Source organism: Malaclemys terrapin, chromosome 1 (genome assembly GCF_027887155.1).
Source record: "Malaclemys terrapin pileata isolate rMalTer1 chromosome 1, rMalTer1.hap1, whole genome shotgun sequence".
Taxonomy (NCBI): Eukaryota; Metazoa; Chordata; order Testudines; family Emydidae; genus Malaclemys; species Malaclemys terrapin.
Window position 1 is genome coordinate 94,446,758 of NC_071505.1, and position 22,254 is coordinate 94,469,011.

At 53.9% G+C, this 22,254-nt stretch overlaps 2 protein-coding genes across 2 annotated transcripts; both read left to right on the forward strand.

Annotated features, from left to right (window-relative positions):
* Window positions 1-606: 606 nt before the first annotated feature.
* Window positions 607-10,281, forward strand: RAC2 (Rac family small GTPase 2). Its single transcript, XM_054031941.1, has 7 exons — window positions 607-797; window positions 3,704-3,775; window positions 5,584-5,701; window positions 6,941-7,003; window positions 7,804-7,963; window positions 9,210-9,342; window positions 10,040-10,281. Exons 1-6 carry the CDS (start codon window positions 763-765, stop codon window positions 9,338-9,340), a joined length of 579 nt encoding a protein of 192 aa, XP_053887916.1. The 5' UTR covers window positions 607-762; the 3' UTR covers window positions 9,341-9,342; window positions 10,040-10,281.
* A 3,444-nt stretch (window positions 10,282-13,725) lies between these two features.
* SSTR3 (somatostatin receptor 3) lies at window positions 13,726-19,560 on the forward strand. The gene is made up of 2 exons (XM_054016257.1): window positions 13,726-14,167; window positions 17,508-19,560. Exon 2 carries the CDS (start codon window positions 17,545-17,547, stop codon window positions 18,772-18,774), a length of 1,230 nt encoding a protein of 409 aa, XP_053872232.1. The 5' UTR covers window positions 13,726-14,167; window positions 17,508-17,544; the 3' UTR covers window positions 18,775-19,560.
* Window positions 19,561-22,254: the final 2,694 nt, after the last annotated feature.

A 22,254-nucleotide genomic window follows, 5' to 3' on the forward strand; every position in this document is an offset into this window, starting at 1 on the left:
GCTGCCCCACCTATAGGTGAGTACTGTTTCTCCACAGTAGCAAGCCGAGCAGGAGGGGGAGTGGGGAAGGTTCTAGGCAGAAGCTGAGCAGTGAAGCAGAGGGAGAGGTTAGTAGCGGTAGGGATAACGCTGCTTTCCCAATTCCAGTAAAGTTCCTTGTTCAGCTTTCTCTGTGATTCTTTACCACGCTCACCTGAGAACAGGAAGGCTGGGAGGCCCTGAAACTCCTCAGTCAGGAGCCGGCTCCTCCTCCAGCACCCACAGCAGATTACCCTGAGTGGTGAGTCCTCACTGCACCTGCCCGAGAGGAAAGGGAGCTCTGGGGAAGCCAGGAAGAAAAGGAGGACCCCTCCCTCTTCTTTCTGCAAAGGGGAGGGAATGGTGTTCCCCCTTTCTCCTCCTTAATTTAACCCCTGGCTGGATGCAGCACAGCACCCCCTGCTGCTCAAAGCTGGGGACAGGAAGCATAGAAAAGAAATTACTTGAGTCATCTGGTGCATGAAACTGTCTTTCAAACTGCATGTTTGCACATGCCCCGCCTTCAGCCAGTGGCCTGGACTACCAGAGGGGAGGGACTGACGAGAAAGGGAGGGTTAAGTAACAGTCTCTCTTCCACTTCCTCCCTCCCCACGATCTGCTGCTCCCTTCAACGCTAGATTTGACATTACATTTGTACAGGTCTTTCCTCTGGTCCCCTGAGAGCATTAGCTCTGCCTGACTCCTCCTGCCACAGGAGCCGCCCTCCTCCGTGAGGCCAGAGAAATGCAGGCCATCAAGTGTGTGGTGGTGGGAGATGGGTACGTACCCTTCTATTTTGGGGGGGGGCAGAGAAGGGGGAAGGTAGTTTCTTGGTGACATTTCACGTTCTTTGCTTTTGACTTCCTCTGAACTGCTTTCGCTCTCTTTCTCTGCCAGGCAGGGCGTGCAGGGGGGCAGTCTGCGATGGAGGTTGTGCGTTATGTCGGGATGGGGGACGGGCATTTTCCGGGGAAGGCCCGCTGAAGGACGAACTGTTTGTAGGTTGGCCGATCTCCCCTAGATGAAGGTGTCCCCTCTACAGTGCCTCCCCCGCTGCAGCTATTGCTGGTAGAACTGGAGTCAGGTTTAACACACAGTGGGGGAGATTGTGGTTTCCCTTCTACTGGGCCACGCCACAAGCCATGGGTGGGGGGCGGTGACTGACACATGGCAGTGGTGCATGGATGGCACTGTGGGTCCTCTTCTGTGCATCTCAGAACCCACGCTCTCTCCATGAGTTGTCCCGGAGATCATTCAGTGGGACTTCCATGGGCGCAGCAGGGAGAAGATGTTCCTTTCCCCTTCACCCCTGAGACACGCGATGCCCTCTGTCTGCCTTAGGTATGTGAGGCAATGAAACCCTAGGCATCTGAACCCAGAATAATCATTGCCTGGCTTATCCACCGCTTGGCCAGTGTGCACCCTGCTGTCAGTGGATATGGCCCAGCCAAGGCCTTCAACAGCAGGAGCTTCCTCAAGGTGGGCTCCAGTGGGCTGCTGCCCCACAGGGGCACTGGGAGACAAGCAGCCAGGGCCCAGGAGAGCTGTGAGGCGAGAGTAGTGTCTGGCACTGTGAGGGTTAAGCCACTTCCAGGCTAGGAGCTGGTGATGCTGTTATCTGGGGCAGCTATCGGTAGCAGATGAAGTGACATTTGCAGAGGCCCAGCACCCTGCAGTCACTTCCTCCTTTCAACTGGCCCCAGGAGGAAGTTTGCAAACAAACGATCAAATTATAGAAACCACCTTGGAGGCAGGGGCAGGCGAGAGGGTGGGGGAGGGACAAAGAAATACAGAGCAAACCCCAAACAAATGTTGGTACCTGCCAGGAAAGTACCGTAAAGACCAGAAAGTAAGGGCTACAGAGCAGTACCTGAAACCACCTGCACAGGAAACACCCTGGGACTAACCCCACAGCCGCCCCACAACCTCTCCCCAGAATTCTGTTAACCCCCCAACCCTCCCCCAACACAACGCCAGTACTCTGCCCCATAACTCTACCAGTCCCAGAGCCTCCCCCATAACTGTTAACCCCATAAACCCTATAGCTCTGCTAGCCCCATATCTCTCCCCACTGACCCCATCATGGCCCTCCAACACAATAATCCCATAACCCTCCCCCATAGCTTTGCCACCCCATATCCCTCCTTCAGCTCAATGGCTCTATCCCCATAACCGGCCCCCAGCACAGTAACCCTATAACCCTCCTCCAGAACTCTGCTAATTCCATTGCTTTAAGGTGCTGCCACCCACCTGGGAGGCAGGTCAGTATTGTTATCTCCATTTTAAAGACGGGGAAATGGAGGCACAGTAAGGTTATATGACTTTCCCAAGGTCACCCAGCGAGGCAGAGCTGGGAAAGGCCAGGCCATTAGCCACTAGGCCATCCTTCCCCTGTTTGTCTTGGCTGTGATTCCTTTCCCTCTCTGTAATCTCTTTGTTCCTTCACAGTTGGCTCCCTTGCCCTTCATTAGAGATGGTTGGAAACTTTTCCGTGGAACCTTTTTTTGTGTGACAGAAAATGCCAATTCATTGGAATGGTGTCTCAGGTCCAGGATGGAATTTCTGGACACAGCCTAGTGGTTTGAGCACTCAGTCTGTGGGAGACATAGGTTCAAGTGCCTGGTCTCTCTCCCACTAGCGCCCTCTTTTGGGGTTGGAATGCGTTGTGGCTCTGGCCACCTAGTTCTCCACCATGCTCCACTGAAAGCTGGGTGGTGCCGGTGGCCCGCGAGGGTAGGTCTGCACAGCAAAGAAAAACCCATGGCTGCCTGTGCCAGCCGACTCTGGCTCACAGGGCTGTTTCATTGCTGTGTAGACTTCTGGCCTCGGGCTGGACCCTGGGCTCTGGACCCTCCCACTGTGCTCCAGCCCGAGCCTGGACGTCTACACAGCAAAGAAACAGCCCTGCTCCGTGAGCCTGAGTCGGCGGGCACAGGCCAGCTGCAGGTGTCTAGTTGCTGTGTTATACAGGAAGTCAGACTAGATGATCTGATGGCCCCTTCTGGCTTTAAACCTTATGACTCTATGAGAGGAGAAGGGGAGGAGGGGGGAGGAAGCTTTGGCTGCTTGCTCTGAAGCCCCAAGAGCAGCCTCGCTGCCGGCAGCCCCGCTCATGAGGGCCATGTCAGATGGAAGGAGCGTGCGATGACGCTTGGTAGGTAGCCTCAGGGAAGCCAATATGGTGCCGTGCTCATATAGCGTGAGGTGTCCTTTCCCTGGTACATGTCCCATCGTGGCATTAGAGGGTGCTATCCTGTTGGGGGTGCCCTCTGGGCTATTGCATTTGGTTACTCTACGTTGTCACTGCTGTATCAAACGGATACATATATTCCTCCGTTTCCTGTCAGAAATTCTTTGTTGCTGTGCACTGATAAACAGCTGCTGTGCTCCAGCCCAGAGTGACTGCATTTCAGCTGAGTGATCCTTGTGTAAGGTCCCTAAAATGCCTCAACTTTTAGGCTAGAAGACACGAGTGCAATGTAACATCCTCTCTCCTTCCCTTTCCCTCTAACACTCTAACCCTGCTTGTGCAGTGATTAGGGCTGAGAATCTGGATTCTCTGTTCTTCTCCTCCAGCCCTCTGCTACGTCTGGCTTTCTGGTCAGGGAAGGCATGATAACCTCCCCCACCCCCCCCAGCAGGAATCACAGTAACAGGTCCTGGGTGTGTTTTCTGTCTCTTTCAGAGCTGTGGGTAAAACCTGTCTCCTCATCAGCTACACCACCAATGCCTTCCCAGGCGAATACATCCCCACTGTGTGAGTATCCAGCAGATGGGGGGTTGGGGGGCCAGGCAGAGGGCAAGCAGGAGGGCAGAGGGACACACAACCATTGGGAGTACTAGCTTTCTGCACCCATAAGTCAGTACTGGGTCAAGTCTCGACACCAGAAAGCTGTTCGTTTATAGGCTATGGGGCTGTCTGGTATCTGGATAGTCCCAGCCTTCAGTTCACCAGCTGTGAAATGGACAAGGGGCCTACTTCATCATTGCCCTGTGATTCTTTTACACCAGGGAGCCTGACCTAAAGGGACCACAAGGAAGACATAAGCATTGGCACAGGGAGCCTTCATACCTGGTGCAGAGCCAACTCTCTGCTGCCTCGGGGGGGGAGAGGGGGCCCTAGCTGTAGGGGACAGGGTAAAGGATGCAAGGAGTGTGTCCAGGCAGCAAGGTACAAGGCTGGGACAGATCTGCACCACTGCAAACTCCTATAGGGGCCACTGAAGCAGGGATGCAATTTAGGATGGCCCCAAGTGCAGGCTACTAGCAGCTCTTGATTAGGGATGGTACAAGCTGACGTTCCTCTCTCCCTTCACCACCGTTGGCATGTATGTGAGCACATGCCCTTGTTCTCAGTGAATAGCGCCTTACTGCACAAGAAGTCCCACTGAAGTCACTCCATGTGTGTGGGGGTAAGGCTGTCAGAATCTGGCCCTTAGGGTTCCAGCTCCCTGGAAGAGACAGGTGTGTGTTGCTGTTATACCACAGTAGCAAAGCAAAGCGTCCTGGGAAGCTGCACTGTGCAAACAGGGCAGGGAGCACCTTAAATCTCACCCTTTGGCATGGTCAATTTGAGCCGAGCTTTGGGCTGCGAGAAGCCGCCTCTTCTTGGTGGCCGGATTGTGCTGCGATACTGTCACCTCCCGTGTGCCAAACGGTGTGGTGTGTGTAGCTGTGCAACGCCTTCTACTTGCTGTGCACCACACCAGTTCCTATCTAGGACCCCTGCCCTGTGTGCCGAGAGAGGCAGCCATTTTGTTCTCTGAGTTGGGGCAGCCTGTTACAGAGGAGACATGCACAGGGTGTGCTCCCTCACAGGGACTTTACTTTGGTTCTTTCTTGTTGCTCTTTTCCTTCACTTTAGACTGAGAGCTTATGGTTGCTCTCTGCACAGGGAAAAATATAACAAATGGGTTCAGGATGGGAGACCTACAAGAAGCACCTGCGGGGTGGCAACTGTTCTCTGAGCTGCCAGTGACCCTGTGTTCCAGCACGGCGCCAGGGGACGCTCTGCCCCAAGACAGGAGAGCCTCACTGGCTATAGGCATTAGAGATACCACAGCATGTTTTGTACGAGTAGGGGTGCAAACCATGGCGTCCTTACCAATTCCAGCGGGGAGCTTGGCAGGGAGCACGGTCCTGAGTGGTACAGAGAAGGCGGATGGCGTGAAACTGTTTAAGAGGGCAATCTGGCTTCTAAAACAAAAGGGTGCAGATGAAGGCTTAGAGAGCGCAGAGCTGTAGCGGAGAGTGGGGAGGGCTTGGCAAGGGGAACTTGAGGAGAAGCAACAGATTGGGGCTTCACTGGCAGGATGGAGCCCCAAAGGCAGTGGGATAAGCTGGAGCCGGGAAGGAATTCGGGCCAGCTGGGCTATGGGGAGGTAGGTTGCGGTGGGACGGGTGCAGGTATTCGGTGAGCCAGCAGCACTGAAGCACTGCAGGGGGGTGTCTCTTCCCACCCTGGGTGCGCGAGAAAGAGGTGCGTTGTGGCCATGGCCTCCTGCCCCCTGAACACTCATCTCCCTAGTTTGAGGAACCAACTCTCTCTCTCTCTTTGCATTGCAGGTTCGATAACTATTCTGCCAACGTGATGGTTGACAGCAAGCCCGTAAACCTGGGCCTGTGGGATACAGCTGGGCAGGAGGATTATGACCGGTTGAGGCCCCTCTCCTATCCGCAGACGGTGGGTCATTCCTCACTGTGCCCTGCTCCCCACTCATTGCACCCAGGGCGCATTCCCTTGACGACATCTCCCTGTGCTGGAGAAGTCGGACTTACTATCGGCTGAGATGGTGCTAGAGTTCCTCTCTTAATTTGCCCCTCTCTGAGAGCTTACCAGCCCCCGAAGACCCCATCCCCGTTATTTTATATGCTATGCATCTGGGGATCCAAAAGGGTGAAGGGATTATGGGGAATATTTTGGAGAGCGATCTAAATATCATATGGTATTATTCAGCACTAAGGTACCTCTCACAGGATTTGAATGACTCTGGGGATTTGCAAATGAGATATGGAGACTTTCATGTCTTCTTGTGTCCTGATTGTGAGAGTGGAGTGTTCTGAGTCCACGAAACAGAGCTTTTTATGTTTAAACAGGGTCTGATGGGCGGGGTGCAGGGGAGAGAATGGTGGTACTCTACTCAAGCTCCACAGTCTGCTAAAACAATCAGCAGTGAAATAGTTAATTGTGTTCATATGGTCATCAGTAGGATTCAGAGTCAACACACATCAGTGCTATTATCCCCAAGCAGTCTGGTTGCTGATTCAGGAAGACAACACTGCATCAGTTCACATTTAACAGGTTTCCTTCACAACTTGGAAGGGCTAGAAACATAGGCTCAGTGTTTGGGTTTTTTTTAAACTAAAGTTTAAATTCTGCAGTGATGGGGCCACCAGAGAAGTATTTTTCTGAGTACCCGAGTACCAGCTAGGTCTCACTCCTGCATTTATTGTGACCAGTTGGAATCTGGCCCCACCTTGGCAGAAACCAAAACCGTCCCCATCTGATGATTGGTTGATGATCTGTGGGAAATGAGTGAGGGGCAGTCAGTCCATTTCCCCAGCAGGACAGGAGTCCACATCACAAAAATTCCGCCGCCACACTTAGCAATGATAGATTCCCTCAGTAACCGTGTCAGTGTTACCAAGGGCTGGCTGGGCCAGGAGACTGAACAACCTTCTCTCCCATCCAGGTGCTCACAAATGTCAGGACTGAGTTGCACAGATTGGGAGGGATGGAGGGAAGGTGCACATTGCTGTACCTTTTTTGGGGGGGGATAACAAGAGAGCTTGAGTCTCCAGTGCTGTCAATCCAGCACCTTTCACCAGCCCGCCCCTCTCCTATGCTGGACAGAATGCTCCAGCATGGTGCTGGGAGGGGTCCCCCTCAGCCTAATCCCCGAATGCTGCTGTGTCCTTACAGGACGTCTTCCTGATCTGCTTCTCTCTGGTCAGCCCGGCCTCTTATGAAAATGTCCGCGCCAAGGTAAGCGCATTGTGGCTGGTGTGGAGGTGTCTCTGTGCAGAGAGCAGAGGTATGCACTAACTCGCCACGTGCAGCTCAAGGAGCCAGCGAGAGCCGCACGAACAGGCACTGGCCTTGAAAAAGGAACGCTTGTGCAGTGAGCGTGGGCGGTAACGGTTGATGGATTATCTGGATCCTGAGAGCTATTTTCCTTTGTGTCTCTCTCAGGAGTAGCTAGAATATTGGCCTCCCACAGCCTCTGGGTTGTCCAAGAGAGATTAACGAACAAACCAGGCTAGATTCTAGGGCCCACCAAATGTGCTGCTCCAGGACACTGTTCCCCGTTCCCACCTGGGTGCTTCCTTAGCACCTGCCCCCCACTCCTGCCCCTTCACTGCTCTGGCCCCAGCAGCGTTCACTGCTGCAGCCTGCACGTTCAGAGGGCAACTTTCAACCAAGACCAGCTCAGCACAGCTCTTATGCGCGGGTAATTTATGGGGTGTGTGGATATATTCCCCCAACATTCAGCGGGGGGAGGGACCAACAGTGTATTTGCCCCCCTTTTTTCAGCTCCCACCTAAAGGGGAGGGAGTCAGCTGGGGGGCAGCCTGAGGCTGTTGCATAGCTCTCTCCCTTCCGCCGCTCCGGTGTCTCAGCTCCTGGGGGAGGGAAGTCCCACTTTGGGATCCCTAGTCAGGGGCTTTGCCTCTAGACCCCACCCACAGGACAGTGCAGGAGGGAACAGTGGCAGCTGGATTTTATTTGGTGTGTGGGTGTGTCTTTCTCTCTCTCCTCCCGGCCCCTTCTCGACCTGCCTCTAGTGGTTCCCTGAGGTCCGACACCACTGCCCCAGCACCCCCATCATCCTCGTGGGCACCAAGCTGGATCTCCGTGACGACAAGGATACGATCGAGAAGCTGAAGGAGAAGAAGTTGTCGCCCATCACATACCCGCAGGGCCTTGCGCTGGCCAAGGAGATCGGTAGGTAGAAGGCCATACTGGCAATACGCTGAGGCGCTGGGGGAAAGGATGGGTGTGTGTGTATGTGCTCTCCACCAGTTTGGCATGTGCTTCCTTGGCAGGGGATGGGGAACATGGGCAGGATCCCATGAAGCTGAGTGGGAGCTGCTACCGGAAGAAATGCCGAGGGGTGTGTGACAGAACAGGGTATTGAGGGCTCAGGAAGGGCAGGCCTGGCCTTTTCTTTTTGTGACACCCTTTGTGAGGGAGTCCCACCCCTCAGCTCCCTGTCTTCTGCCCTTCTTCTGGCCAAGATCTTTTGCTGACCCATCCCCCACCAGCTATCCCTCCCTGGCCTCTTCTAGCTGGTCAGTCTTTGCTGGGAAAGCCACAGCTGCTCTGTTGGCAGAACCCTCCTCCCCAAGTCCGGAAGTAGGAGGGACAGTGAGGTCTTTAACTTGTCTCAGAGAGACCCAACCGCTGCTTCCTCTTCCTGTCCCCGTGATCTGGGGTTTGTGCGAGCAACTCGGGGAAGATGGTAGCTCTGCCTCACCCTTTTTTGTTCATCTGTGTCCATCTCTTTCCCCTGCTCCACCATACAGTACAGCACTTCCTTGCCTCGTGTAGCCCCTAAACCTGAGCTGCAGCTAGGTGAGAGGAGAGGGGGAGATGCAGAGGCACAGGGGAGGGAGAAATGAGGTGTTTTCAGCTGGGATTTCAGAGAAGAGGGGGCTAGTCAGTGGAGCACAACCGTTCCCCCAGGGACGAATCACAAGCACTCGCCCCCAACCTACCTCCCATTTCCGCACAGCCACCACATCCTCCCCTCTCAGAGCGAGGATGCTCTCCGCTCCACCAGCCTGGCCACATATCTTGACAGCCCGACCGGGGTTGAGGATCCATCAAATCTGTCTCCTATGGCTGTGAAGCCGTTTTGGCAGGGCTGGGGCCAACTCAGTCTCTCTGAGCCTCAGTTCCCCAACCGTGAAATGGGGGTGATAGCACTGCCCTACCTCACAGGGGTGTTGTGAGGACCAATACGTTACTGACTGCGAGATGCTCAGCCACGGCAGAGTTGGGGGCCAGAGCAGACAGACAGAGAGACAGATGGATGCATCTGTTCTGGCTGACATTGGCCCTGCCCTGAGATTTCTTCATTGGCGTCTCTTCTGGGTGAGGACCCTTCACAGTTGCAGGACTGGGATGGGGCCTTCCTGGATTCACTCCTATTTCCTCCCAGTGATGGTGCCGACTTCTCTCCTGGCAGATTCTGTGAAATACCTCGAGTGCTCGGCCCTGACACAACGTGGCCTGAAAACGGTGTTTGACGAGGCGATCCGAGCGGTTCTCTGCCCCCAGCCCACCAGACCGAAAAAACGGGGCTGCAGCCTCCTCTAGGGGTAGGTGAGAAAGGGCTCCCCTCCCCTCCAGACCCCAGTCTATCAGCACTAAGGGGATTCAAATCTATTGATAGCCCCTTCTCTCCCTTGAAAGAACCCTGGTGCTTCCTAGGGGGAGCCCTCTGCCCTGAAGAAAGACCACTTGCAGGACTCCCCTTCCTGCCGCACCACTCTCCTCCTGGACTTCCTGACTCTACCCTGAAGAGAAGCTGCTGTCGCCAGCTTCCCCCAATGGGACCCCAAAACCTGCCTCTGACCTGGGACCTCAGTGCTTCCTTGGAGGCAGGGGTGACCTGTTGTGGGGGTCGTGGAGCTTAAGCCCCTCCCCTTAAAAATTGACTCACCATATACGGAAAACTGCAAAAAAGCCCCTCCCCCTGCATTTTTCCTGCTTGGCCACTAGGGACTGCTTTGTGGCTGCCCATTACCAGGCAGTTGTTGCCTCTCCTTCCCCTTCACATTGCTTCCCCTGCTCTTCCCCCGCCCTCCGCATAAGGCCGCAGGGAGGCAGGAGAGAGGCACAGAGTGGCCAGGGACAGGAGACAGAGCTGATCAGGGCCAAGTGAGGGAGAGAAAAGGCTCTCTTCTCTCCTCACATCACAGCTGGGCTGGAATGGGAGGGATGGATGACGTGGGGAAGGAGGGTGGAAGGGTACGAGCTGGCTTCACAACCTGCCTCCTCTTGTTCTGGACACAGATTCCAGCCCCAGCCCTCAGCTCGCTCCCGACACCAGGCTCTGCCGATGCAACAGGGGTTGAAGGTGTCAGCGTCTTGGACCTTGATACCTCTGGTGGTCACAGCGCTTGTTTGTTTCTGCTGCCTAGAAGGACCAATATGGATCTGTAGCACTCGTTTGTCCATTTGCACAACCTCCCTCCCTCCTCCTGTCAATTTCTGTATAGGGAATGAGAGTCAATAAACCACCTGTACCTTCCTGACATCAGTGTCTTGTGTCCCTTCTCTGGCACTTCGCTGCAAGCTTGGCTGTCCGGGTTTGATGCTGTGGCTGCACCATGCTGGCTGTGGCATCTCTGGCCACTTGGAGGGACCGCAGCCAACCAGCTGAATCCCTTCTGCAGCCGTCAGACTGGCTGGGCATCACCGCAGCTGAGATTCAAGCTGGGGATGATGGCGGGGGGGTTCTGAAGGCAGGGTCAGCTGAAAGGGAGCAGCCTCCTATCTCAGGCTGAGCTGGTAGGTGCCTTCATTTAGCTATTGCTAACCTTCCTTCAGATCTGCCTGTGTCTGTGGGAGAAAGTCTCCTCTCCTCAGGGACCTACCAGCCAAAGGGCCTCGCCTGACAGAGTCCAGGCAAGCCTCTTCCCCAAAGGCAGTGGAAAGGTAAGGCCAGCAAGTCTGTTGTGAGGGGCACAGGAAAGGAGCCTAGGACAACCTGAACTTATGGATCCTCTAGAGCGCCTGCTAATACGGTCTGTCAGAGCTTGCATACTTTCCCCAAGGGACCTGTAGACACCGTCACTTATGCCTACACCCATACACACACCTATACATACATTGGCACTCACTTACATAGCCAGACACACAGTGAGGTAAGCAGGAAGGCGGGGCGGGAATGAGTCACCAACCAAGGCAAATAGCCCACGGATCTGCTGAAATCAAACAGATGAGAGCTGCCCCAGCAGGGCGATGGAATCTGCAGCTGCCGGCACCTGGATGACTGTTTCACTGCAGGGGGGCCAGGAGCCTTGGCTGCTGCTAAGAATAGGGAAAGCAACATTACATGATGGCTGCTAGGGCAGATTCCAGAGCATACTTCTCCCGAGCACTGCAGATCTGGGCTCACCCAGGCTTCCCTTCTCCCCACCCCCACTACCAGGAGCCTCACAAGCTGGAGGAGGGTTCAGGACAAAGCGAATGGTAAAGAAAAATCCAGAGGCAGTAACAAGAAAGGGCAGGAGGACTGGATTGAACCAGCTTTCCACTCTGCAACAAGCCTGCGTCTGAGCTCCACAGGTTCTACCTTGCGTCAAAGAGTTTCACAGGTTAATGTCGGCTAGGGCCTGTAACAGAAAATTCCGTGGGTGGTGGTGAGTTCCACAGGTTAACTTCAGGGGTAGCTCAGAGAGGCCAGGCTCACCTCAGAGACAGCCTGTGGCACGGTGTTTCATGCATTAACCCCGATAACGTTCTGCGGCGGTGGGTTCCGCAGTTACCTGCACTGTGAGATGAGGTGCCTGAGCCCAATTCACAGCTGGTGTGAGTGCTGTAGGCACAACACAATGGAGTCTGGTCTCAGGTTCCCTACACACGCATATGTATGGGGGGTGTAAATGCCAGAATCTATCGCCAACCCCAAGCTTTCAAAACTCATGAGCGACATAGCTGTGCTGATCTACATTTTAAGTGTAAACCAGGCCTAAGCCAGCATTGCAGTCCTTTTATTGCAGCTCAGCTGACACAAAAAGGTTCCAGCAGAGCCCAGAACTGGGATCCCAGTCTGTAGGCGGCAAGCAAGCTGGGAGGGGTTGCAAGCACTTTGCAGGATAGGATTAGAATTCAAAACGCCCTTGTCAAATTGGAGAATTGGTCTGAAATCAAGCTGAAATTCAATGAAGACAAGTGCCAAATACTACACATAGGAAGGGAAAATCAAATGCACAACTACAAAATGGGGATTAACGGACTAGGCGGTAGTACTGCAGAAAAGGATCTGGGGTTATAGTGGATCACAAATTAAATATGAGTCAGCAGTGTGATGCCGTTGCAAAAAAAGGCTAATATCACTCGGGGGTGTATTAACAGGAATGTTGTACGTTAAAACATGAGAGGTAACTGTCCTCCATTCTGTACGGGTGAGGCCTCACCTGGAGAACTGAGTTCTGGGCGCCACACTTTAGGAAAGATGTGGACAAACTGGAGAGAGTCCAGAGGAGAGCAACAAAGAGGATAGGTTTAGAAACCCTGTCCTATGAGGAAAGGTTGGAAAAACTGGGTATGTTTAGTCTTGAGAAAAGAAGACTGAGGAGGGACCTGATAACAGTCTTCAGATGTGTTAAGGGCTGTTATACAGAGGATGGTGATCAATTGTTTTTCATGTTCACTCAAGGCAGGACAAGAAGTAATGGGCTTTATCTGCAGCCAGGGAGATTTAGGTTAGATATCTGGAAAAACTTGCTAACTACAAGGGTTGTTAGGCTCTGGAACAGGCTTCCAAGGGAGGTTGTGGAATCCCCATCACTGGAGGTTTTTAAGAGCAGGCTGGACAAACACCTGTCAGGGATGGTCTAGGATTACTTGGCCCTGCCTCAGCACAAGGGGCTGGAGTCGATGATGTCTCAAGGTCCCCTCCAGCCCCACATTTCTGTGATTCTATGTTCAGTCGATGGAGTTGCACTTGCACTCATTCGTATCAGGTCCGAATTTGGCCCTAGGAGCTCAAATACTGAAGGTGGGAAGTGGCAACCAGCAGGATCTCAAAGGCTGAGTGAGAGGGAAATGCGCCCCCAGAGAGGAATAGGAAACAAACAGAAATCACTCTCGTGAAGGAGGTGAGGAAGGGAGCTGGGGCAAGAGAAGCAGTTAGTGGGAGGAGCACAGCAGGAACAATGCTTGGCAATGTGGGGTTATTGTTTTTATCCAGAGGGATGTGTTTGCAGAGGGGGCTGGATTTCTCCCCTTGGAGCCAATCCCTTTCTGTGCCCGAGATCAGATCACCTGTTCGCAGAAGTGAGGCAATGGGCGGCGGGGGGGGGGGGGGGGGGGAGGGGGAGGAAGCTCTCCTTCCCTAGGAGAGCTCCAGCAGGGAAATGGCCCCAGATAGGTAGGTGGTAGAGACAGAAAGATCCCTACTCCCCCATTCACTCTCCCTTGTCCTATTGGAGATGCTTGTGGGACGGAGGAGGGGAGAAGGGTGCAGTGGAAGTTGGGGTTCGTGCCCCCCCCCGGGACCCCTATAAATACCAATGCACTGTGATCATGATGAAGCCCTGGGGGCACCAATTGTGCCTGCCTAGACTGTAAGCTCCTTGGGGCAGGGAACACCTCTCCTGCGCATCTGTAATCCCTCACCCCGCCTGCGGCCCTATAAAAAAACTCCCCCTGGAGAGCAGGGCTCAGCCACCTGCTCCATCCAGCCTGCCTTCCCTGCACTGCGTTCTCACAGCACCCAGCCGCTCTCTGCATCTCTCCTTTCCTGCTTTCACTCTCCTCCACTCCCCCTCATTCCTTCTCCCTCTCTGGCTTGCCCTCCGTCACCATCTGTCACAACCACCCCCTCATTCTCGTTCTCTCTCTCTCTCCCTCTCCCCCTCCCTCCCTCTCTCTCTCCATCACAATCACTCTGGCACTCCTCTCTTTTCCTTCTCCCCGTTCTCCCTCTGCTACCATTCATTCTCTCTCTCTCTCTCTCATGCTCGCTCTCTTCCCCCCACCCCCCCCCAAGTCTATGCTGATTGGCTGGTGGGATCATTCCCGGGAGTAACTGACACGCTTGATCTACCTAACCCTGTCCTCCAAGCCCCCACTTCAGCGGATGGAGAGCTGGAGAGGGGAGTCCTGGCTCCACTGAGCAGTGCTGGGAGCTGGGTCTGGTCCCTGCAGCAGGCAAGCCCTGGAGACCAGATGGGAGAATGTGAACAGGCAGATGTGGCCGTGCTGGAAGAAGGCAGAAAAGTCCCACCACCTCTGGAGCAGCAGAAGAGGTGAGGGCAGCAGGCACCTCTGGAGAAGTGTGACAAGCAATTCCAGCCCCTCAAGGACTCAAACCACACGGAGATTTCATTGGGAAATTTTTTTTAAAGGGGAAGAAACAATATGACACACATTCTCCCGGCGCGTGGAGGAACACGTAAATCCCATTGACGTGTAAGTACCAGGCAGATCTGCCTCCTCTTTCCACCCTCTCCTCCAGGCGCTCTCATGTGCAGAAGTTGGTTCTGCAGTCCCCTCAAATGGAACCTGCTGCCTCCCCTGCCCCGCTCTGTCCCCACAGACTGGTGACTGGTGATGGCCATGGTGTCTGTACCCAGTGCAGGGGGTGAGAGAGTCATGAACTGGAGTAGGAATGAATGGGTGCAAGTCAAGGTGGGAGGGATGGAGAAGGTGCAGGATTCAAGAGAGAGGCTATGTACATTGCTTCAGGGAATTCTAGGTGTGTTTCCCATTACTTACAAAGCTGATCTATGTTTGGGTGATTCCACTCTCTGCTACACTCCCCCCCTCCCCCACAATTTCTCCCTCGTTTCCCACTGTCAGTGTGGTTTCTTATTCCTAAAGAGTTTGGATTTCTTGGATAAAGATAGAAATTGGCACTTAACTCACAAACCCCCACCTCCCTGGGACCCCAACCCCTAATCACAAACACACTCGTACCGTTGTTATGGTTTATTTGCATTACTGGAGCACCTAGAGGCCCCATCAGGTGCCCCAATACAAAAAGTCCTGGCCCCAAAGAGCTTATAAGCTAAGTAGCCAGGTTCTTGATCCTATACCCCAGTCATCTCCCAATAGTTTCCTCAACCCCATTGGGTCCACCACATCTGCACCCCTCTCCCAGACGTCCAACTGCACCAATACTCCCATGAGGCCCCATGCCTGCAGTCAGAGCACTCACTGAGATCCCTTGCCTCTACCTGCCGCTCTTTATGGGACTTAGATTTCACCACTCCTTACTTCCTGCCATCAGCCTGTTCCTATTCTCTAGGTATGTCTACATGGCACACTATGTCTGGGCACTGACTCAGGTTTGAGCCCAAGCCCCCTTCTGTCCCCACACAAATCAGCCTGCCTCGGGTCAGCAAGCATTCAGGAGCTGGGTGGGTCAGAGCCTGGGTCCATCTGAGACTCAGGTCCAAGCCCTGTCATTTTGCAGTGGGGAGGCAGGTCAAGTCACAGACCTGAGTCAGAAGATCTGTGAAGCACAGTATGGATGTGTTAGCACGGCTGTGAGACTTGGGGCCAGCAATTGTAAACCCAGGCTTACAATGCAGTGTGGATGCTCAAGTGTGGGCTTGGAAACACTGAGTCCCCAAGCCCGGGTCCCACAGACCTGGGCTTTACCGTGCAGTGGGGACATACCCTCTATCACTGTACCTGGCCCCCGTGCCTGCCACTCCCCTGAAAAAATTAACACCTATGTACAGCACTGAGAAGGCTCTGGAAAAGATTGGAGAAGAGCTCAAAGAATCATAAAGGTTAGAAATTGGAAAGGCTCGAATCATAGAACCAGAGGGTTAGAAGGGACCACAGGGGTCATCTAGTCTAACCCCCTGCCAAGATGCAGGATACGCTTTCTATTCAGTCCATCTTTCCTGGCCAGTGCAGGGCGGTTCCTTACAGTGCATTTTCAGGGCTTTGACTGCCTCGTATTAAGTGGCCCAAGTGATGTGGCTTCAATTGCAAAGGTTATTCCACAGCCCAATGGACTTCACTGTCAGGAAACCTTTCCTGATATTCAGCCTGAACTTCCCATTGTTCAATTTCATCCCATTTACACCCCCCTCGGACGTCCCTAAACAGTTCAGCTCCCTCTCTGGGCATTTCCACTCCTCCCCCCGTCATAAATCAGAAGCTCATTCAACACAGATAACAAGGATAACATAACAATGTCCTAGCTGTGTTCGGTAGAGAACCAGGGCAGAGGGGGCCCACTGGAATGTGGGCACAAGTAGAAGGTGTGAAACATGGGAGGTATCTCTGTGGGGTTCCTCACAACACGTTCTGATATTATAAGAACCAGCCCAAACCTCAGACTTTGCCTGAGGCTTCCAGAAGTTTGATTAATGTTCGGGTTTTTTTTTAGATTTTTAATATCAAATCTTTGCCTGCCCTGGTTTTGTACGGTTTGAAAAACACCATGAGGCAAAATAGTTCTCAGCATATTTCTGAGTTGCTGGAGGTGGGTAAGACTGGAAATCGTGTCCTTTGAGATGCCGAGCCTCGTTACTAGGGAAAAGCTGGGATAAGCTTTGAAACATTGAAGGGTCTCCTGGCCCAAACCCTCAGGTGAGACTGGGGTGGGGAAGGTGCCGTGGTGGCTAAGCATCCATCCCCTTCCATGCAAGTCCTCCCCACTTACAATATGGCTATTTGAGGAGCTAATCAAGCAGTGGGATCAATACACCAAGGGGTGACAAAGGCATGGGGCTGCCATTTGAAATCTCACAGGGGCTCTTCCAGACCCCTGATAATCCAAGAGCATCGCCGACTTGCCACCATAGACTCCCCCGGCATAGCTTGGGGCAAGAGGCTGTGTCTCCACATTTTGCCCTGTGCTGAGCTGCGGCTCCCACATGGCCCCAGCCCCACCCCAAAGAGGCGACGGACAAGAACCACGTCCCTCCCGTCCCATGTTCAATCTCTGCCATTGTCAGTGGACAGCTGGCACACACACAAGCTGCCTGTTTGTACAGGGTTCACTCTGAGCGTTTCTTTGCCAAAGCCTGATGTGACGGGCAGTTGGGCATCAAAAGATTAAGAGGGCTTGAAGTTTGTTTTGGTGCTGTGGAGTGGTGAGGCAGGGTCTGCCCCTTCCATTAGCAACCTGGATTTGAGAAGGCTGAGAGCTGCTGCTGGGGTGCAGAGAGAGTGAGAGCGGGTGGTAGTTGGATGTATAACTCCATCTGCCTTCAGTGGGAATGTTATAAATACTCCAACTCCTCCTTTATTCATGTGCAGGGATGATGCAAAACCTGCCTCTCCTTCTTCCAGGGCACTAAGCCAAGCTTCTGACATTTGCTCTGGACTTCAAGGGGATTTTTCAGCCTCAGTAGTGGGCAGGGGGCGGGGGGTGGACAATAATGTCCTGGTGACTTACAGCAGGATCGGGTCCAATGTAAAGAGGCTTCAGCATACATGAGAATCAGGGCCCCTGAAATTAACTTCACCAGCCCCGGAGCCATTTTCAATGGAAATGGAGGCCTGTGATTGCTCCCTTGGGCTCTTTCCCCTGGGAAGTCACTTGGCTGTATCAGGCCATTTTCCTGCTTGTCTCAAACACCCAATGGTGGGTTCTTAAACAGCTGGTCACATCTGACATTCTCCCATATGCTCCAGAGACTCCGGCATCTGAACCCCCCTCTCCTTCCCACCTGTGTCTGTGCCCACATGTTGTTATGCCTGCTATTTTACATGTGGCTTGTTCGGCTCTGACTTTTAAAGTGTAAATGCCTTTCTTCTTCCTCTCCTCCTGCCTCCAACTCTCCAGCTGATCCAGTGGGAGATCGACCCATCCTTCCTTTGCCATGGACTCTCCTGCTTTCACCTCCCCCACTCCTGTGGCTTCGGAGGAGAGGAACATCTCCACCAGCTGGGCAAGTTCCATCCTGGGGAACCTATCCACAACGGCCAGCCCGGGCATGGATGTCAGCGGAGTCCTCATCCCCCTGGTCTACCTCATTGTCTGCGTGGTTGGGCTGGTTGGGAACTCCCTGGTCATCTACGTGGTCCTGCGCCACTCGGTGAACGAATCGGTGACCAATGTCTATATCCTCAACCTGGCGCTGGCAGATGAGCTGTTCATGCTGGGGCTGCCCTTCCTGGCTGCACAGAACGCACTCTCCTACTGGCCCTTCGGCTCCTTCATGTGCCGCCTGGTGATGGCCGTGGATGCCATAAACCAGTTCACCAGCATCTTCTGCCTGACTGTGATGAGCGTTGACCGCTACCTGGCCGTAGTGCACCCAGGGAAATCGTCAAAGTGGCGGACGGCCCGCGTGGCCAAGGCCGTTAGCGCCACGGTGTGGGTGCTGTCGTCAGTGGTGGTGCTGCCGGTGGTAGTGTTCTCGAACGTCCCCTTGGGGATGAGCACCTGCCACATCCAGTGGCCCGAGCCAGCCTCCATGTGGAGAGCTGGCTTTATCATCTACACGGCCGCGCTGGGCTTCTTTGGGCCACTGCTGGTGATCTGCCTCTGCTACCTGCTCATCGTTGTCAAGGTCCGCTCTTCCGGCCGGAGGGTGCGGGCCCTTTCATCCAAGCGCAAGCGGTCAGAGCGCAGGGTCACTCGCATGGTGGTGGCCGTGGTGGCTGTCTTCGTGCTCTGCTGGCTTCCCTTCTACGTGCTCAACATCATCAACGTGGTCTGCCCATTGCCCGAAGAGCCGTCTCTCTTTGGGGTCTACTTCCTCGTCGTGGTGCTCCCCTACGCCAACAGCTGCGCCAACCCCATCATCTATGGCTTCCTCTCCTACCGGTTCAAGCAGGGTTTCCGCAGGGCCATCCTGAGGCCGTCCCGCCGGGTGCAGAGCCAGGAGGTGGTGGCACGTCCCCCAGAGAAGACTGAAGAGGAGGAAGAGGAAGAGGAGGAGGAGGAAGCGGAGGACTGCGGGGTCAGCAAGATTGCCCAGAATGGCAATGGTAGACAGGAGTGTCCCCTGACCAGTGGAGCAGCAGGAGGTAGTGAGCAGAAGCCGCTCCCGGAGGAGCCCGGGAGCTGTGATAAACCCAATGCACTGCACATCAGTTATTTGTAGTGAATGGAAAGGGGAGGCTCTGTCCCTCTGTCTCCTGGACACTCCAGTCTGTATCCGGGGGGCGGGGGGGGGGGTTGCGGACTGCGAGGCAGCCAGGTCCAAGGCTCCACTTGGAGATGGGGCGAGCTCGAGGAGTGTCTGGAAGGGCAGAGCACCTCCTGTGACTTCAGAAATCCCCGTGGGAGGGGCAGGGCGACAGTGTCTGGGTTGGGCTCGGAAGGGGGACTTGATAAGGGCAGAGGCGGGTGCGGAGCTGCAGAGAGGAGTCCAGCACTGAATCCCCCTACAACCAACATAGAATATTACGAGTGGTTGCTAATTGATCAGTGCCCTCGTCAGGTGTCCAAGCTGTCCCAGTGTCCATGGGAACCAGACGCTCTGGGTCAGGATCATGGGGACAATTCCGCCCCCCCCCCCACCAACAAACACATAGAACCTGCCCCTAGAGTTGTCCTCCCCACACCTCCAGCTGCTCTAGTGTCTCTTGGGGACAGCTCCCCACCTCCTGTGTGACCTGATACTATCTCAACCGCATGGAATATCCTCGTTCTTTAAAGGGTTCTGATGTCCCACCTGCAGACTGGTCTCATAGGGCTGGTTTAGGACAGTGGGGCAGGGTATGAGATACACCCTTTCCCACCTCTAGCTCCCAGGGTTTCATGGTGGTATTGTGCCCTGGTGGATGACTGAAGACCAAGACGCCATGGGCTGGGGGCAGGGCTTTCTGCAAGCTGTAATTTCCACCGCCCTCCTCCAGCTTATCATGAATAAACATAAAGATTTAGGACTCTGTGAACAATGTCAAAAGATCAGTCTGTGTGTGAGTACGATTGTGCTGGGAGGATGAGGGTGCAGGTGTGAAAAATGGGGGTGTCTGTGGGCGGGGGCAGCTATGTGGGAATTATGGTTGCCAAGTGTCTGGTTTTCGACTGAAAAGTCCGGTCAAAAGGGGACCTGTGCAGTGTCTGGTTAGTACGACTGACCAGACACCAAAAGTCTGGTTCCCACAGTGACCAGCCTCTGCTGCAGGGAGGGTGGGAAGGGCAGCTGCTGCTGGAGGAGCTCAGCTGATGGACTGGAGAGAAGCTTAGGAACTGGCTCCCAGCTCCAGCGGAGAAGAGGTAGGTACCGCCTTCTCAGCCGGGGCCCGGCTCTCTATGGCCCCTCGCTCCGGTGACCAACCCCGTCCCCGCCCACCTTGCTATGCCCCCTGACTCTTGCTCCAGGGACCAAACCCCCCTCTGCTGGCCCCCCGATTAGCCCCTGCCCTGTCATGCCCCAATTGGGCAAGCAGGCAGGCACCGCGACAGCTCCTCCCAGCCCAGCTCTGCAGGTGGCAGGTGAGTCCCATGGGAGGGGGGAGCGAGTGACTGGGAGGGGGCTGTAGTGTCCAGTTTTAAAAAAATTGGAAAACTGGCAACCATACTGGGAGTGAGGGTGGGAATTTTTGTGAATATGGTAATTCCCATATAGGTGTATGGTGGGCAGATGAGAGTGTGTGTATGTGTACAGGGGTTCAGGACTGGTTTTTCTGTGAGTAGGTGTATGTGAAATTTTTGTACAGGTACAGGGACTGATTTTGTCTCTGTGGGGGTATCTGTACAGGTGCAGGGGGTTGATTTGCCTCTGTGGGGTTGTCTGTATGGGTGCAGGGGTTGATTTGTCTCTGGTGGTGTCCGTGGGGTGTCCATGCAGGGGTGGGTCTGCATGGGTACGAAGGTGGATTTGTCTGCATGTGTGTGGTGGAAAGGTGGCTGCATATGGGGGTGTATGTGTGAGCATCTCTCCCTTTACCTTGCTCCATTCCTGCAGGCTCTGATAAATGCCTCTCCCCATACCTTGAACTTTTCTATAAATGCTGTTGCTAAGATACAGCGATCAGTAAGAGTGACTTATCCAGAGTCTTCAGTAGGATTCTGGGCACCTTCCTCCAGGGGGCGGCTTTGGGGAAATTGGAGGCGGCGTGGGTGTGTGTGTGTTAAAGACCAGCCAAAAGGAGAAAGTGCTCCAAGAGATATGGAAGGATCCTGCGGGATGCGTAAATGGTGTCTCTCTAGGGCAGAAATACTTTTCAGCTCAAGGGGCACCTCCGAGAGGGAGGGAGCGAGACTGTGAGGGGCTAGTTGTGTCGTCGTAGGGAGCAGCCACAAGACCAAAAACACAGAACAGATTTGAAGCCGAAGTAGAAAAATGCAGTGGGAACAGCAGAGAAAGGAGGCTTGAATGGTGAGACCAACCGCACAATGGAATCACGTTCCGGAGGAGCAAATTCACTCAGAATCAGTATGTGGCTAAATGAGAACTTGTTGGTCAACGTGGGGATAGCCAAGCCCAGAGAAAGCAGCCAGGGCTGGGCAAGGAGTGTACTACGGTAGGTGTCTTCCAGTGCTGGACTGACTGTCAGGGAGGGTTAACAGATACTGACCACCCAGCTGTCTTGGTGCTGGACTGTCTGTGACTGGGGGTGGGATTGGGGCTGATACCCCTAACCCCGCAGTCCCAGCACTGGACTTTCTGTGAGTAATAACCCTCTCTCCACCCCAGACCCATCCTTTCTTCTCCCTGGACCCAGTATCTTGGTACCAGACAATCCATGAGTGAAGGCTAATCCCCAGAAATCCCCTTTTCTGATTCCTGAAGCATCCATCCTTGTACCAGATATTGTACGTCTCTCTTTGGTGAAATGCATTCCCTTTGCTTGGCCGGGAAAGGGGTGCACATATAAAGATAGGTATATATCACAACGTGAAATTTCAGGGCCATAGTATCTGATCTCTTTCCTTGTAAATCACTTGTTGTGGTGGCTTTTCATGTCTCCTCCTTTCTCCTATACCTTTGGAGGCTCAATCCATGCAGAGATACACGCTCATGGACTCTAATGCAGTCTGCAGTCTAAGGAGTAAACCCACAGCAACTGCAGGGAGTTAGCCAATCTCAGTGGCTAGACCAAAAAGGCCATTCTGATTGTGGAAAAAGTTCCAGCTGTCATCTGGTCACCAGGAAGAGAAGGGATCATGACAAACTTTCAGAGCTCCCGTCTATGGCATGGTACAAAAGGCAACAGGTACCGGAGAGGAAAGGGCCTAGATCCCACAATGATAGAGGTAAATAGGTAGATGTCTTGATCCTGCTATTAGGTGGCATCACAGCAAGGGCAATGCTGGGTAATTCTGAAGCAGGAAGCACAGCTGGAGGACGCAGTGGAGATGGCATTGACCTTCTGGGAAGGGAGGCAGCTGGTGGCTTATTCCTGAGCAGTGAGAGTAACAGCCAGAAGAGGATGCAGCTGGAGAGAGGCAGCTCAGAGTACATGGGGAGCAGACACATGAAGGTTTTCCATCTCCTTTTAGACTGGCTACATGACTGCTCTAGCTCCTGCCTTAGGGAGGGAGGGATCCCTGGCTGTCAATTATATTATCAATGTACTATACATGCCACCTTGGCTTTGGCCATAGGATGAAGTAGAAACCCTTTGCCAGG